The sequence below is a fragment of the Amphibalanus amphitrite genome, unplaced genomic scaffold (genome assembly GCF_019059575.1).
Source record: "Amphibalanus amphitrite isolate SeventyFive unplaced genomic scaffold, NRLGWU_Aamphi_draft 000965F_arrow, whole genome shotgun sequence".
Classification (NCBI taxonomy): Eukaryota; Metazoa; Arthropoda; class Thecostraca; order Balanomorpha; family Balanidae; genus Amphibalanus; species Amphibalanus amphitrite.
In genome coordinates this window covers 27,466-42,284 of record NW_024882459.1, presented here as the reverse complement: position 1 = coordinate 42,284, position 14,819 = coordinate 27,466, and the positions used below count along the sequence as shown (strand labels likewise).

At 48.9% G+C, this 14,819-nt stretch overlaps 2 protein-coding genes and 1 non-coding gene across 8 annotated transcripts in view; 2 read left to right on the top strand and 1 right to left on the bottom strand.

The window, feature by feature from the left end:
- The window catches only part of LOC122368654 (protein tramtrack, beta isoform-like), a 42,268-nt gene extending 31,471 nt beyond the window's left edge, over nt 1–10,797 (top strand). Inside the window, exons 6-8 of one of the 4 annotated variants that reach the window (XM_043342814.1) lie at nt 6,890–7,080; nt 8,756–8,915; nt 9,277–10,797. In XM_043342814.1, coding sequence (XP_043198749.1) covers nt 6,890–7,080; nt 8,756–8,915; nt 9,277–9,368 — 443 coding nt within the window. In that variant the 3' untranslated portion in view covers nt 9,369–10,797. Of the gene's footprint in view, nt 1–158; nt 2,301–3,341; nt 4,328–6,889; nt 7,081–8,755; nt 8,916–9,276 lie in introns of those variants that run through there. The other 3 variants (XM_043342826.1, XM_043342827.1, XM_043342821.1) reach the window with 3 other exon arrangements.
- Nucleotides 9,760–9,831, top strand: Trnah-gug. The gene has a single exon. It is a non-coding gene; the product is annotated as a tRNA-His (tRNA).
- Nucleotides 10,798–11,078: 281 nt separating the features above from the next.
- Nucleotides 11,079–14,819, bottom strand: part of LOC122368653 (pancreatic triacylglycerol lipase-like) — a 29,745-nt gene continuing 26,004 nt past the window's right edge. For all 3 annotated transcript variants that reach the window (XM_043342810.1, XM_043342808.1, XM_043342809.1), the window contains exons 7-12: nt 14,043–14,165; nt 13,728–13,827; nt 13,156–13,364; nt 12,656–12,788; nt 12,105–12,296; nt 11,079–11,719 (exon numbers count right to left, since the gene is read on the bottom strand). In XM_043342810.1, coding sequence (XP_043198745.1) covers nt 11,413–11,719; nt 12,105–12,296; nt 12,656–12,788; nt 13,156–13,364; nt 13,728–13,827; nt 14,043–14,165 — 1,064 coding nt within the window. In that variant the 3' untranslated portion in view covers nt 11,079–11,412. The remainder of the gene's footprint in view (nt 11,720–12,104; nt 12,297–12,655; nt 12,789–13,155; nt 13,365–13,727; nt 13,828–14,042; nt 14,166–14,819) is intronic.

The window sequence follows — 14,819 nt, the reverse complement described above, 5'->3', positions numbered from 1 at the left end:
TATTATGAGCTTATATGCGCCACGACCGCCGCCACCGCCTCCGCCGCCACTGCACCGCCTCCGCCACCGCCGCCCCACTCATGGGCACGCGCTCACAGCCGCCGCAGTCGGCAGGAGCCCAGTCGGCGGCGCTCGCTAACAGCCGCCCCTGTTGACAGGTGGCAGCGCCCTGGCGTGCCGCTACTGCGGTGTCCGCTTCTCACAGAGCTCGCACAGAGTCCGCCACGAGCGCTGTGTGCACGAGCGACAGAAGGCGTTCAGCTGTCCCGTATGCGGCCGCACCTTCTCACGGCAAGACAACATGCGAGACCACATGAGGCGTCGGCACGACTTCAAACAGCCGTCCGCCGACGCGAGCGGCACGGGCGGGCAGACCCCGGACTGAGGCGGGCAGACCCCGGACTGAGGCGGGCAGACCCCGGACTGAGGCGGGCAGACCCCGGACTGAGAGCGGTACCGGCGGGCGGACCCCGGACTGAGGCGGGCACGGGCGGGCAGACCCCGGACTGAGAGCGGTACCGGCGGGCAGACCCCGGACTGAGGCGGCACGGGCTGACCTGCTTAGGGCGAGCTGGACGAGCGCTGGCCCAGAGGGAGTTGGATGAACGTCGGCTAACGGCTCGGAGGCGGGCCGGTTGGTGCAGGCTGAGAATGGGGCGGTGCTGGCGAAGGGCGAAGCTCGCCGACTGAACGGAAGGCTTGGGGGGGGGGGGACTGGCAAGCGCGGGTGAGGTGAACGGTTGATGGTGGCGGATATAAGGCGGAAAAGCGGGACAGGGTGTATGCAGGTAGTAGTATTGAGAGGGGTAGGGTTTGCTTGGGCGTGAAATGAAACGAGTGAAACGAGTGTCTGGTGTTGTGAGGAAGCCAAGTTTACATCTAGCTTCGTAGTTTGGTACGATTAAATATGATAATTTGGATAATCATCATTGAACGGTTGTGGCCGAAAAAAAACATTTATTTTTCCGCCGTAGGTATGAAGGTTTCAGTGAGACGACTACCCAGACACCAGCTTCTTTAGCTGTGATGTTCTTCACTTCTAGATAATTATTGATACGTAGACAGCACGTAACTTCTCTCAGCATTTTGCGTTATGTCTAGGCCAACTCAGTATAAAGCGGATGATATTTGCATGGAGTAGAGTCATTAATCTGTTGTAAGAGTGAACTCAAATTTACGGCTCAAAAAATTAGTGCGAACATGTTTTACCCGATTCCTTTTTTACGAAATGCATGATAAAACAGCCAGGATCGATTAAAACTATGGACAGCTAATTCTTTCGCCGTTCCTCGCCACTGCCGCCGCCGCCGCCACCGCCACCGCCCAAGCCGCTACAGCTGCCGCCTTACCCGCGCTGCTGAGTGTGCTTCTGGTCTATCTGAGCCGCCGCCGTCCGCCCTCTGAGCGACCACCGGCGCCGCCCGCCCTCCCTGCCCGCAGGGAGCCGGCCGGCCAGCTTCCCGTGCCAGTTCTGCGGCGTCAGCTTCACCATGAACTGGCTGCGCCGCCGCCACGAGCGCTCCGTCCACCAGGAGGTCAGCGAGCACGTCTGCTTCGTGTGCCGCAAGGCCTACTCGCGCAAGGACTCGCTGAAGGAGCATGTGAAGAAGTTCCACGGCATGGAGGTGGCTTCCATGCCTCCTCCTATGGGGCCGTTCTGAGTGGCGCTCCGGCGACGTCAGAGGTCAGGGTGGGTCACGGTGATGCCGGTGAGGTCAGAGGTCGGGTCACGGCTGGGCGGAGTGGATGAAGGGAGGAGTGCGGTCGAGTGGTGGCGAACCGGCGGAGTGAGTGCTCTGGGGGCAGTGTGTCGGACCGGATGGATTTGAACTGCAGTGGCATTGAACTTGGCTCTGGGTCACACTGATAGTGAAAGGTGTGAAATTCCGGTGAGGGCAAAGCGACTCTGAATAGTGACTGAAAGACAGTGCCGATGTGCGTAGTTGCTGCTGCAGCGTGACTCTATCGTCCTCCCTTCTTCTATGGATGGATGAAACTCGCTGTTATGAGCTGTGACCAGTGTGTTGCGGTGATAGGGCGCTGAAAGGTTCTTTTTGATGTCTCCAATCATTGTTGTATATGAGCTATGCGGTATCATGCATCCCCTGTTTTGTATATTGATTTTCCTACGCTCTGATATTTGTAGATGCATCATGTGTTTTGTAGGCATTGCATCAGCGTCCTTGCAGTGCACTGCAAGGACCGCTGATTAGATACGATAACCCAGGCTCAACATTTACCTTTTCCATACAAATTGTCGTCTTTGTCGCTAGCACCGGATTCTTTTTATGCCGGGCCGGTCATCATCTTTGTCTTCATTTGGCGAATTACCTAACGGCAATTTTGTTTGCGATAAGCACTGCACTTCTCGCCATTCGTCGCAGGATCGTCACTTTTGTTTTTCCGCTGATATGTAAACGTATTTCGCTGTTCGTAATATGGTCGGCGCTGTTGGAAAATACACGGTCTATACACGAGCGTAAAATCAACTTTTTGTTATCTATTTATTTTTTCCAAATAAGCCAACATGCTTCCCTGTACAATTCAGCGAATTGGTTGTGCCTTTCATATTGTTTCGGAACGTATGTAGTCTACTTGAGTAGGAGCACTTCAACTTGGGGTTGTATAGCGGCATCGATTTTGGGTAAAAGTTTATTATCGGGATGAATAAAAAGGAGAATATCAATTAAGATATCGTCTTTGACCAAATCATCAATGGAGCATCTGCGCCATCATGGCCTCGAGGTCGCAGCGGTGGTGATTAACTTGGATATATCTCTACGGGAGCTTGTCTGGCCTGGCCTGGCCTGACTGAGCAGAGAGCCACGCTAGGCCCGAGAGGACTGTGCCGCCATCTACCCGCGATACGTTTAAGCTTTCGGTTAAAATTATTACCGGTGAACCGGGCGCGGGCAAGATCGGATGGTGGGTCGATGGTGTCATTCGCAACAAGCACCAATTCGCAATTCAAGTTGCAAATTCGCAACATGGTGGCACTCGCGCACAAAGTCACCTATTCGCCACGCTAGGCCCGAGAGGACTGTGCCGCCATCTACCCGCGATACGTTTAAGCTTTCGGTTAAAATTATTACCGGTGAACCGGGCGCGGGCAAGATCGGATGGTGCAGCCCGATGGTGTCATTCACAACAAGCGCCGCTTATCGTGGCACCAGGGCCCAAAACCACCCATTCTTCCATTTGACCTAAATTTCTAAAGAAAAACTTGATTGACCTGTGATGAACTCGGTGACCTGCGCTGGTCCGCCATACCGTGACCTCTCCGACCGCCGCCGGCGCCGCCCTGACGTCTCCGTCCCGCCCCGCCCCCGTCGTCTCCGCAGCGCCGTACCCGCCGCCTCCGCCGCCGACTGCCGGGCGCTCCGACGGCCGGTCTCGAACCGGTCCGCTCAGCAATATCAGCGGCAGCAGCGGCCCGTACCTCTGCACTTACTGCGGGGTCGGCTTCTCCCTCAACTGGCTGCGCACGAGACACGAGAAATGCGTGCACGAGAAGCGCAGTAGCACTATGTGCCCTATCTGCCATAAGGTGTTCACTCGCGGCGACAACATGCGTGAACATGTGAGGCGGGTCCATCAGAGGCCGGTGTGAGTCGCGAGAGGGTACGATACAATACGTGGCACGGGGTGCTGAGGAACGAAATGGCACGTGATATGGACATTGTGGGGACACGCGTTGGGGAAACGACACGGCACGCGGCGTGAACGAGGGCGGCGTGAGTTCCGGAACAGCCGGAGCTGAATTTCGGTCGGCCAGGGTTCGAGTGTTCTGTGGTAGCGGCATTGTGAGCGCGCCATGTGGGTGGTCAACAAGCATGCTGTTGATATGTACGAAAGGCGTTGTGTTGTGATGTTATTGTCTAGCGAGCAAAAGCACCTCAGCGGCTTTTTATGCGGCTTAGCTGTTTTTTTATGTTTTACAGGTAGCATAACTGTCGTAAACGGTATGGCTGTACATATTGTAATGCCAGTGCACTGCTTGTGAGCATTTACTTGTGAGTATTTTTTTTTTATAGTAAAGCGCTCGGTGACACGCCTTATGAATTTCGTACTTTGTAGCCCACACATTCTAGGCTTCTCCATTAGTTTTTAGGTGATGTCGAATGTTTCTCAGCGATGAGACTAGCAAACCGCCCATTAAGTTGAACCTTATGCCCTATGTATTTATGTTTGTGTCGTATCAAGCTATGCGATATTGTGTATGTACTCTTTCTCTTGCTCTAACGGTCGTTCTTTCGGTGTCTCGTACCCTCTTTCGCTCGATTAGTTTTTCCTCCCGCTTTCAGCTTTTTATTTAAGATTATTGTTTTTTCACTGTACAGGGTGTCTCAAAAGTTCGTTCACAGGTACCAGCCATGCTTTTTTGTCAATAATTCTGAATCAACAAGAAATTAACAGTCGAAATTTTGCATGGGCATTGGTGACAACCTTCCTCAAGCAGTCTCATTGTTTTCAAGTGCATTCGACCCTTCATGAGCTCACAAAAAGGGTTCACCTCTGACCATGGGTCAGGCACGAAAATGTAGGTTGCAAAGTCGGGTATGTTGTGAAACTCTCTGTTTCAGGAGTAATGGGAATGGTTAAGTCGGAAATGACACATGGCTAAGTGTCGGCGAGGATGAGTGCAACATGATGATCATCTCATAAAAACGGTGGCTAAAATTTTTGAAGGACGAAACCATGCGAGACTAACGGCGTTTTGAACGACTCTCGCACGACAGCAGACTCGTGTTCCGGAAAGCAGCTGAAAATGCGCTCATAACTATTGAAAACTGGCAAGAAGGTCACAGACAGAGGTTACCCATTTTCAAAAAGTGCAGGTCATCGTAAAATAAAGACAAATTATAATTTAAAATTGTTTATAATATCTATAACGCTAATTTTTGGGGACAATAACACAAAAATCGTCAATGCCAGGGACACCTGACCCTCCAAAAGTGTCAGTTATTGTAAAATTTTATCTAACGAAGTTTCAAGAGGCAGATCTGCAGCGAATAATTTTCTTTTAAACACAAAATCCCGATAAAACCACACGATGGACAGGTTTGGGCCGTTTACAAAGCAGAACATCTCCCGAGGAAAACAGTCCGCAACCGAGCGAAGGTCTTGGCATGGGGAATGACGAGCGCTTGGAATTTGCAAAATTTGCACAATGTGTCTGAGAAACAGATGTCCGACACATTCTGCTACCATATGATGCGAAAAATTTGCTCCTGGCACTTCCCGTTTGTTCAGGACTGGGGTCGTTTTGAAAAGGAAAATGGCGCTTGGGATGTCGGCACCAGTCATTCATGAAGGAGTTAGCGCCAGAGAATGCCTACAAAATACTCAAGAATGGTGTCGATGCAAGCTGTCGGCTTTCAGGGAAAATCAGATGTTGCCGGGGAGCTAGTCAAAACTAAATCCGACGCAGAAACTGCAGGGGATTCCCCTGCAAGAGCTTGAAAGCTGGTAACCTTTTATCAGCCTCCGGCAGCTGACGGAGCAACAAAAATCGGTATGGGCAAATATTTTTGGAGATACAGCAAAGGGGTTGGTTTCCAACCTTCTTAATCAGTTGTCAAAGCATGCATATTTGTCTAGTGTACACACAGACACCAAAACCTTATACTTTTGGCCGGTTCTTATATGCTTTATTGGCATGGGAAATGTGTGAACGAACTTTTGAGACACCCTGTAGTAAGTAATTCTCGCCAAGCCGGATCTCGTTGCACTGATTGATGTCACACAATTTTGTGGTAGCTGTCTAAATTACTGTTCGTCTGATGTGTGCATTGGGTCATTGTGGAATAAAACTTCTTGAGAATTTCGCGATTTTATGAACCTAATTTAATTGAGCATTCTGCGTTGGCGTTAAATAATGGGTTTATTGAGTAAGATATACTATACCTATTGTTGTAGACCAAAGACGAAATACACATCGCTTTTTTCTAAAGATTGGTCGGTTTTATGGCTGCATTATCAAGACGTTTGGTATATGCGCTGGCCGTTCTCATTCTATTCGATGCTACTTATACTTTATACTTTTCTATAAATTGCTTAACTTTCCGTCTGAACATTGGACGCTTGGTTAAACAAGATGTCTTTAAAAGCAATGAATAGTAGGTAATGATAACATAGAGATCTTATACATGTATATAATGTATATAAGATATATTCATATATAAATGTATATAAGATCTCTATGATTGATAAGACTTAAAACTGCCCAGGCCTCCCACATAGCAAAGAGACATACAGAACGATCGATGGCAACACAAGTCAAATTCCTGTATGTTTGATGCAGTCTTGCAATGCAATCCAGCCATCCAAGAAACTTTGCGCGAGACGTTTTCTTGGATGGTTTTCTTGGATAGCTTGATTTCATCGAGGGCTTCTGTTTTAAAGAAAATTTGTAAGCTTTGCTGAACTGTTAAGTTATTAGAACTGCCAGTATTTCAGTATCTAACGTGTAGTTATTGCTACTGTATTTTATTTATGCATATTTCGGCCTTTTTTAAGCAGACAACGAATGATATTAAGAAACATACAGGAAATAATATCGACTCTACCGCGACGAAATATTTCTATCTCGAATTTTCAAAGAATTTCATGCACTCGGCCAAGGCCTCGTGCATGAAATCCTTTGAAAACTCTCGATAGAAATATTTCGTTTTCGCGGTATCGTCCAAGAATGTATATTATTTGCCATCGATAACAATAAACGATCGATGTTGCCATCGATCTTAAAACATTTAATGGAGACACTCCACCACCAATCCCATCGCCGAAAGTGTTATTAAATTTCTGCATTTTTATTTATTCAGAAGAAGGTCTGCCGCGCGTCCCTGACTGCTAAGTGTTCACCCCCCGCTGTCCGGTTCGCCCACAGACCCACTGCAGCAGAAGATTGACCGGCTGATCCAGCAGAACGAGGACGTGCTCCGGAACCTGAAGGACACTGCCGGGTCCGGAACCCCGGAGCCGGACCCGGAGCAGACCTCCGGCCCAGTCCGGACCCGGCGCGCCTTCAACGAGCTCAACGAGTGGATCCACAGGGATCCCGACTACGCCAGAACGCTGGTCAGTAGCGCTGATAGGATAAACCCACACTACACCATGCCTTTTCCGCCGTGGATTTAGGTCTCTCAATGTCATATTTCTCGTGGAGTTAAGTTCTTATCCCGCGCCCCGTAGGGGGGGGGGGCCGAAACGGCCCCCCCTGTCCTTTTCGGTCGATATCTCCTAAACGGCTGGAGATATCGCCACCAAACTTTCAGGACCCCTCCGGGCATCAATTTTACACATTGTGACCAAACATTTTTCCAGAGGCTATGATAGGTTGGCCACAAATGACGTCAGAGTGACGTCATGTTCTGTCATTTTCAACCGAAAAAAGACCTTCGCGAGAAAACCTGTCACGCCTACAGCTTTGAAGATACAGAAAAATGATCAAGACATAAAAGGTGTAGAATTGACAAGGTTACAAAACTGCTATCTCGGATTTTTGAAATTTTGGAGTTTTGACCCCCAAAAATAAAAAAAGCATGTTTTTGGATATATTAGCCAAAAAATCCAAAAAGTTTTTTGAGTTTCGAAAAAACCGGAATATATGTGATAGTACCTACCGTCTTCTATCTAAATACCAAATTTCAGATCGATACCTCGTCTTTTGGCCAAGTTATAGCGAAAAAACTGTTCAAAAATGATGACGTCAAATTTTCAAACTCAATTTTTGGCAATTCTAGACCTCGTAGAGTAAAACAAAGACCACCATTAGACTCCCCGTGACGAGCTGCATCGAATCGATACCCATTTTATGCAAAAATATCAACTTTGAAATTTGACCTAATTTGACCTGACCTTGACCTGACCTTCACCAAAACGTGACCTAGGCTGGCCCCAAAGGCTGCCTAACCCACATAATCGCATTTGTCATGTAAAATGGACCATAAAACATGTATCACACGACACTTTCATATTGTGACCCCCGGTGACCTGACCTCGCTGTGACCTGACCTGGTATCAGTGACCTCAGATAGCAAAGTATGTGTTTGACGAACAATGTACCATCGATGGTTATCAATAAATTACCAATTTACTCGATTTCACAACACATTTCTTGAAATGCCTGTGAACGGTGAAAATCTGACCTTTGACCTGACCTGTGACGTCATCGGTTTGACCTAGGTCAATGAAATTTGGTCACAAGGTAGTTCCCGGGTGGGGCTATCGAACGCCGTTTAAATTTTGAAAATCGGACGGTAACTTTCCGAGATCTTAGGGGGGGGGGGCCGAAACGGCCCCCCCCCCCTACGGGTGGTAGGGTCCGCCGGTAGCCCTACGGGGCGCGGGTTATGGTGGTGAGAAAATGATGCCACCGGTCATTTTAAGGCTGGCAGACGCGGCGAATCGTCAGAATGATATGCGTGCTTTCCTGGAACTGGCCACTGTTATGTGATACTTGCTACTACTGACACTGTGTATGGTACGAACTTGTTGCTACCAACCTGCCTGTTACCGTCTCAGCATCTACGCACGCCTCTTCCCCACGAAACTTCTCAACGTTATCGTTACTAACCCATTGATGTTTGGACAGATAAATCCTAATCATGTGTAAACTTACAAAACTTCATTATTCTTATTCATAAAAGTTAAAGGGTCTCTTATAAATTTTTGAAGGCAGCTGCTACTCATTTACCTTACAATTCTAAAATCATCAATCATTTTTACGCTGCACGTGCGTCTGCGCCCCCAGTCGGAGGCGCTGTCTCGTGTAACGGGCGACAGTCCCCGACAGCGCGTGCGCAACATGCTGGCCAGCGTGGCCACCATACTCGTCCTGAACGACTACACGCTGCGGGGATCGTCCGGCAAGCGCTCCTTCGTCTCCACACCCATCTACAGACTCATCACTGGTGAGTGGTGGTGGTGGGGGGGGGGGGGGGGCGGGGGCGTTTTGATTGCACATTGTGACATTTTTGCGACATAAATATGCAGCTAGCGACGCTTACGGTTCCGAGGTCTATGCTTCGTTCTAATAACATCAGTGGACCTATGGATACAATTGTCCATCAATGCTCAAACGTGCTTCAATTTCACCCCTCAAATCTAGGGAATTACAATGGAAGCTTCTTTCTACTCGGATCTTTTGTTCCACATCTGCAATCTCTTTGAATCTATAGAAACATAAAACGGCACAATGCCCCACCGTCAAATGCCCGTGCTGACCTCAGCTGACCTTAGCCTTCTGAACTGACCTTCTGTCTGATCGTTCAGCCGCTGCCCGAGACGTCAACCGCCGGATTATCGACTCGGAGATTCACAACGTTCTGCGATACGGTACCTTCAGCCCACGAGCCATGCGATGAGCCGCATCCGCGAGCGAGTGAACACGAACTCGGCTGTTCGCCGGTTGTCATGGGGATCGGCTGTCAGCGTAGACGGGGTGGACTATGGACGAAGGCACCCGTCGCAGCTTATCTCGAGAAGAGTGTTTATTTGTTCATATGCCCAAAAGAATATCGGTTGGACGTTTAATAACGGTCATAAGGATTAGCTTACGCTGTAGGTAGTCGTGTTCAGTTTTTGTCTACCGTCTATTCCCACTTCTTGTGTCTCTCAAAAGCCCGGTGCAGTGCCCCACCTTCCCATCCTTTCACCGCCTGTGACGTCAGGGTGACGTCACACCCCACTCCAGACGCCGCCAGCCGGGCGTGGCCGTCACGCCCGCTCCGCGTGACGTGACGGTAGTAGAACAGAGCCGTGATAGTCTAGTGGTTAGGACCCTGCGTTGTGGCCGCAGTAACCCCGGTTCGAATCCGGGTCACGGCATTGGCAATGGTTTTGAAACCAAGACTCACGAGATCTCAGGAGGGCATCTTACGGATGAAGTGCAACTATGAACTATCTAACATGGAAACGCCAGGAGTAGCCACACCGTCCGATCCCGAAATTTCGTGCTGTAGATAATCTCGAAACCCTTGAGGGCTGCTGTTCCAAGTGATTATTTCGGATGAAGTGTAAAAATTGGCCTAATACACACTTGTAAAAACAACGTCTGGGTAGGTACCGATGGCATTCACAAACTGATCGTCTCTAAATCCCAATTCATCGTACAAATAAACCATTATTCCCCCGTGCAACATTATTCATGGCGAATGGTATCTCACCATAACGTATTTATAGTCACCGTGGTATTTTCGTGAGCTCTAAACTAAGAGTTCCCTTCATACCTATCCACTGGCCTGAACGGTCCCTCCTGCACTATCCCGGGCTCCGCAGTCTCCCGGTCTGCGCGGGATCGTCCCTGTTTGGCTATGTGCCGTCGTCCTTTGGAGCCTCACCGGCGTCGACGATTTCAAGTGCTGGATGTGACACAAGCCCTCGACGTGCCACAACTAGCACTGGCCGTTAAATGTTCGATTTGGCTTGGTGTAAGTGTGTTACGGCGCGTAACCTTTGGCTATGTATAAATGTAAAACTAGTCACTAAGGGGTCGATTTGTGTTTGGCAGCCGGTGCCTTATGAACCCGATGGTCACCAGTGCTTAGCTCAGTGCTTACTTTTGTATGTAATTAGTGTGATTTGAGCAAAGTAATGCGACCTGAAGATGAGGCTGCATTGGCACTGTGGAATGTGGATAAGCATTTGAGGTTTTTTTTTTGTACATAAGTTCATGTCTGTGTGTAGAAGAACGTATGTATTATTTGAATTGAACATTTGGTACACATTGCAAAACGTTACGTGTCAGGTGTAAATTAAACCCAGTTCTGCTGATGAATACATCTTTTCCGTTTAGTTCTTGCATCGTATGTGATACCTAACAAGGATTTATGGATTCAAGTCTGTGTTTTGAAAGCTATACCTATCGTTGATTTATTCTTTTCTTACGCTTATTTCATGATATATTTCCGAAACTGACTAGGATAGAGTGAAAAATTAGTTCATCGAAAATAAAGTACGTTATACGAATGTAAACTTGCTTACTACCACAAAATCTGCCTAAGAATAGAATAGCACGGGCATTGTTGCCAGCTTTTTTGCCAGTTTCGTTTTTACTTACATGAAAAGAAATCGTCCATATTTCAACCTTTTATTTGACATTGAAATTATGTCACTTTTGCCGTCTCGTCCTTATTTACAACTTAATTATGTCGAAGTCGTTTTTCACAACACACGCAGATACGACCATCGATAACACACATACACACATGTAGCCAGACACACAACCCTACGTGGAGCACAAACACGCACCAAACACATATTGCACTTTTCACCTCTTCCAGAGTTTTTGGCGAGCACTTTACGTGATCTAGCATGGCCTCACATGCCACTCACCACGGTAATATCGACTGATGGCTTTGACCAGTGTAACCCCACTCTGAGCACCAGTTCGCCCCGGCAGTGGTTTCCTTACAACCCATTCCGGACTCTCCGGTTCCTGGGGCGGACTTTGTTCCGCAGTTTCCCGTCCCTGTTTCGGTGCCTCCCCCGCCTTCTCCTTCTTCTCCTCCTCCTCCGCCGCGTGGGGATGACATTAGAGTCGGAGTCGACGAGGCCCATGACGCTGCTGCCGACGCCACCGACGATGTCGATGTTAGCCAGGGTGGCGTACAGTGATCCGATGCCGGCGGGCCGCTGCGGCCGACAGCGCGGGTTGAACCGGAGCCGGGCTGAGCGGCCAGAGGTCAAAGGCAGGTCCTCGCCGCAGAACACGAACCTGCGGGACAAATACCGATATCTGGTGTAAGATTGGGGACAGCACTAGCAGACATGGGAATGTCCAGGCATTTAGAGGCACTGATTTGAACTACATTTTAGTTTGCTTTACATTTACAGTAGATACTGAGCACTAAACTGCAGAAACTCGCTTTTTTAGTTGATTAATTTGCCAAAGAGCTTATGACTAGTGGATTTCCTGGTAAATAAGCTAAACTTGGTTGGGTACCTGTTCCTTCCCTCACTCTCTTAAAAGTCGTCCATTCCGTCATCGTTGGTTCCCATGGTCTGTTCTCGACAAACCTTTTCCCGCTCCTGCCCGAGCTAAGCGTCCCTTTCCCTGGTCTTTCTCGAACTCGCCGTTCCCCGATCCCTCCCAAACACACCGTTCCCTGGTCTCCATATGCACGGCCACCACTCGGTTGACGTGTATCATGGGCCGCGAGAGCAGCCTCCATGTCAGCGGGTTCAGCAGGAACGAGGAGTGAGACCACTCGAGGTCAATGGCCAGCGGCGCGCCCGTCAGCGACACGGCGCTCACGTGCACGTACTTCTGACCCGGCTCGAAATACTGGTCACTGCAACACGGCAAACAGAAAACGGAGGGTAGGGCAGTGGTCAGTTTCTAGGAATTACTTAGCGACATTTGTTAGGGATAAGGGAGGCATATTAGATCTTCATTTTTCGAAAGTGATACGAGCTCTGCAGAGAATGGAAACAAATGAAATTCAGTAGACGCCAACTCTACAACGATAATATATCTATTACGGTACCTTTTTCGCAGAGCATATTTGTCGTTACGCTCTTCACCAAGCCTCGAGGGTTCTGTCTGTCTGTCTGTGTATTTAGTATTGCCTCTCGGGCCTCATGTGTCCTGGAGCCGGTGTATTTTATTTCCCCCTCTTATCCCCAAACCGGTGTATTTTATTTCCCTCACCTATCCCCAAGCCGGTGCCAGTCGGTGACGTTGCTGGCGCTGTGGAAGCGCAGTTTGAAGGCGCCCATGTCTCCTCCGTGACGGACGGCAGCCGCCACATCGGACAGGAACACCGTCACCCGGTAGTGGCGCCCTGCAGTGACGGGACAGAGGTCACAGAGGTGTCTAGCCGTGCTCACCAATATCAGTTTTCCAAGTATTAAACACAGCACTAATTTGGTACCGTGGGATTGGAACAAATAATTCACTTGTCTGATCATAACGGCTAACATCTCAAGGCTTGAATGCAAACAGGGTCACTGGAAAGATAAGGCCTGCATGGGGCGAGTGCAACACAAGGCACTTACAACAGCAGGCAACTCAGGCAAGTGCGCTACGGGCACTGACGGTTGGAGTTGAGTCATTGCAGTAGTAAGCCAAGCGGACCTCGGAGGGGCATTATGAAAGTTCTCTAAATTGCCTCCTCATAATGCCTCTGCTTCAGCCAGCCGTCTACTCACGGCAGAAGGGCACGTCGTTTCCGGTCAGCAGGTAGAAGGTGCGCGCGCCCAGCGGTCGGCCCAGCAGGTCGACCCTCTCGCGGTTCAGCAGCCGCATGCGGGCGCGGTCCACTGAGGTCAGGTTGGCGTCTGCGTGGTAACCCAGTCGGTGGCAGTTGCTGAGTTTTGGAGAGCACAGGCCGCACTCGCCCGCTGCATACTGCTCGTAACTGTCGAGATTGGATGAGACAGATGGGGTATTATTTGGACGGCTCAGCTGCAGTAGCGTGCAGCGACAGCAGCAGGTTACTAAATCATAAATTACAGTTTATAGTGGACATAGAACAAACGTGCTAAAAAGAGCTAAATCACACACAAGCGTTTGGCTACAGTACACATGTCGTAAATTGACCTCTATTTTGCATCAATTTTACAGGTTCCGGAGAAAAGGGCAATGAACGGAGCACTCAATGATATTCTAGTCACTTCTTCCTCTTAACCACGGCATGTACCAAATATGCAAGCATCTACTGTCACCATTAACAGCTGCCTATGACACTCAGATGACTGCAGGGCACTCCACCGGCACCCACCTGTTACACTCGATGGCCAGGAACGGACAGTCGCTGTTGATGGACTCGGTGAAAAACTCGTACGCACGGAGGTGGTTACAGCCAATGAACCGTCTCAAACCTGCCAATAGTGCACAAAATAACGAATTAATGACAACTTATTAATGACAAAAACGTACGTATATGACTCTACGAGAACGTTGAACCCTCCAAGTTACAGTGCAATGCAATTCATTCAAGACACAAAAGAAGCGTGGTGCATGTATGTGCATTGTGCAAACAGTAATAAGCGCGGGCAATGATAATGTCAACAAAAGATATGAAGCTTCACCTCACCGTATATGAGGCTTCCCTCTTCCTTTTTGATGGCGTCTAAGACGCTGGTTCCACAGCCCGGCTGCTTCTTGCCTCCGTTTGGGAAGAAGTCCATGTGGCCGATGGGCTGGTGCAGCCCCAGTCCTGTCGCAAAACGGAATGTCGATGTTCTTCTCATCAACATAATGCGCACGAACACATCCCTCAAGGACAGCTCTGTAGACTGTAACGCATTTATAACCTCATATTAGTCCGTTTCAGGACGTTTTTATATGTTTAATTTTCAATGTCCGTGAAGTTGGCGACGTCGCCAGCGACTTTTCCAGCGACGAGCACCGATTTTAGCCAAAACCTCGTCCAAGGTCAATTGGACCATGAGGATCACGAAAATCGAACCCATTCACCCCTAAACCTTGACCTAAATATTGTCCGATCTTCAAAATTTTGGCACCAAAATGTAGCGCGTGCAAAGTTCTAGCCGCACATCGAAAACCATTTTCATCAAGGTCAAACTTCAAGGTCAAATTCAAGGTCAAAGAACGGGGAACTTTAAAAATGCTACGTCACCAGCGACTTTTCCAGCGACGAGCACCGATTATAGCCAAAACCTCGTCCAAGGTCAATTGGACCATGAGGATCACGAAAATCGAACCCATTCACCCCTAAACCTTGACCTTCAAGGTCAAATTCAAGGTCAAAGGACGGGGAACTGAAAAAGTGCCACTAAATATTGTCCGATTTTCAAAATTTTGGCACCAAAATGTAGCACGTGCAAAGTTCTAGCCGCACATCGAAAAC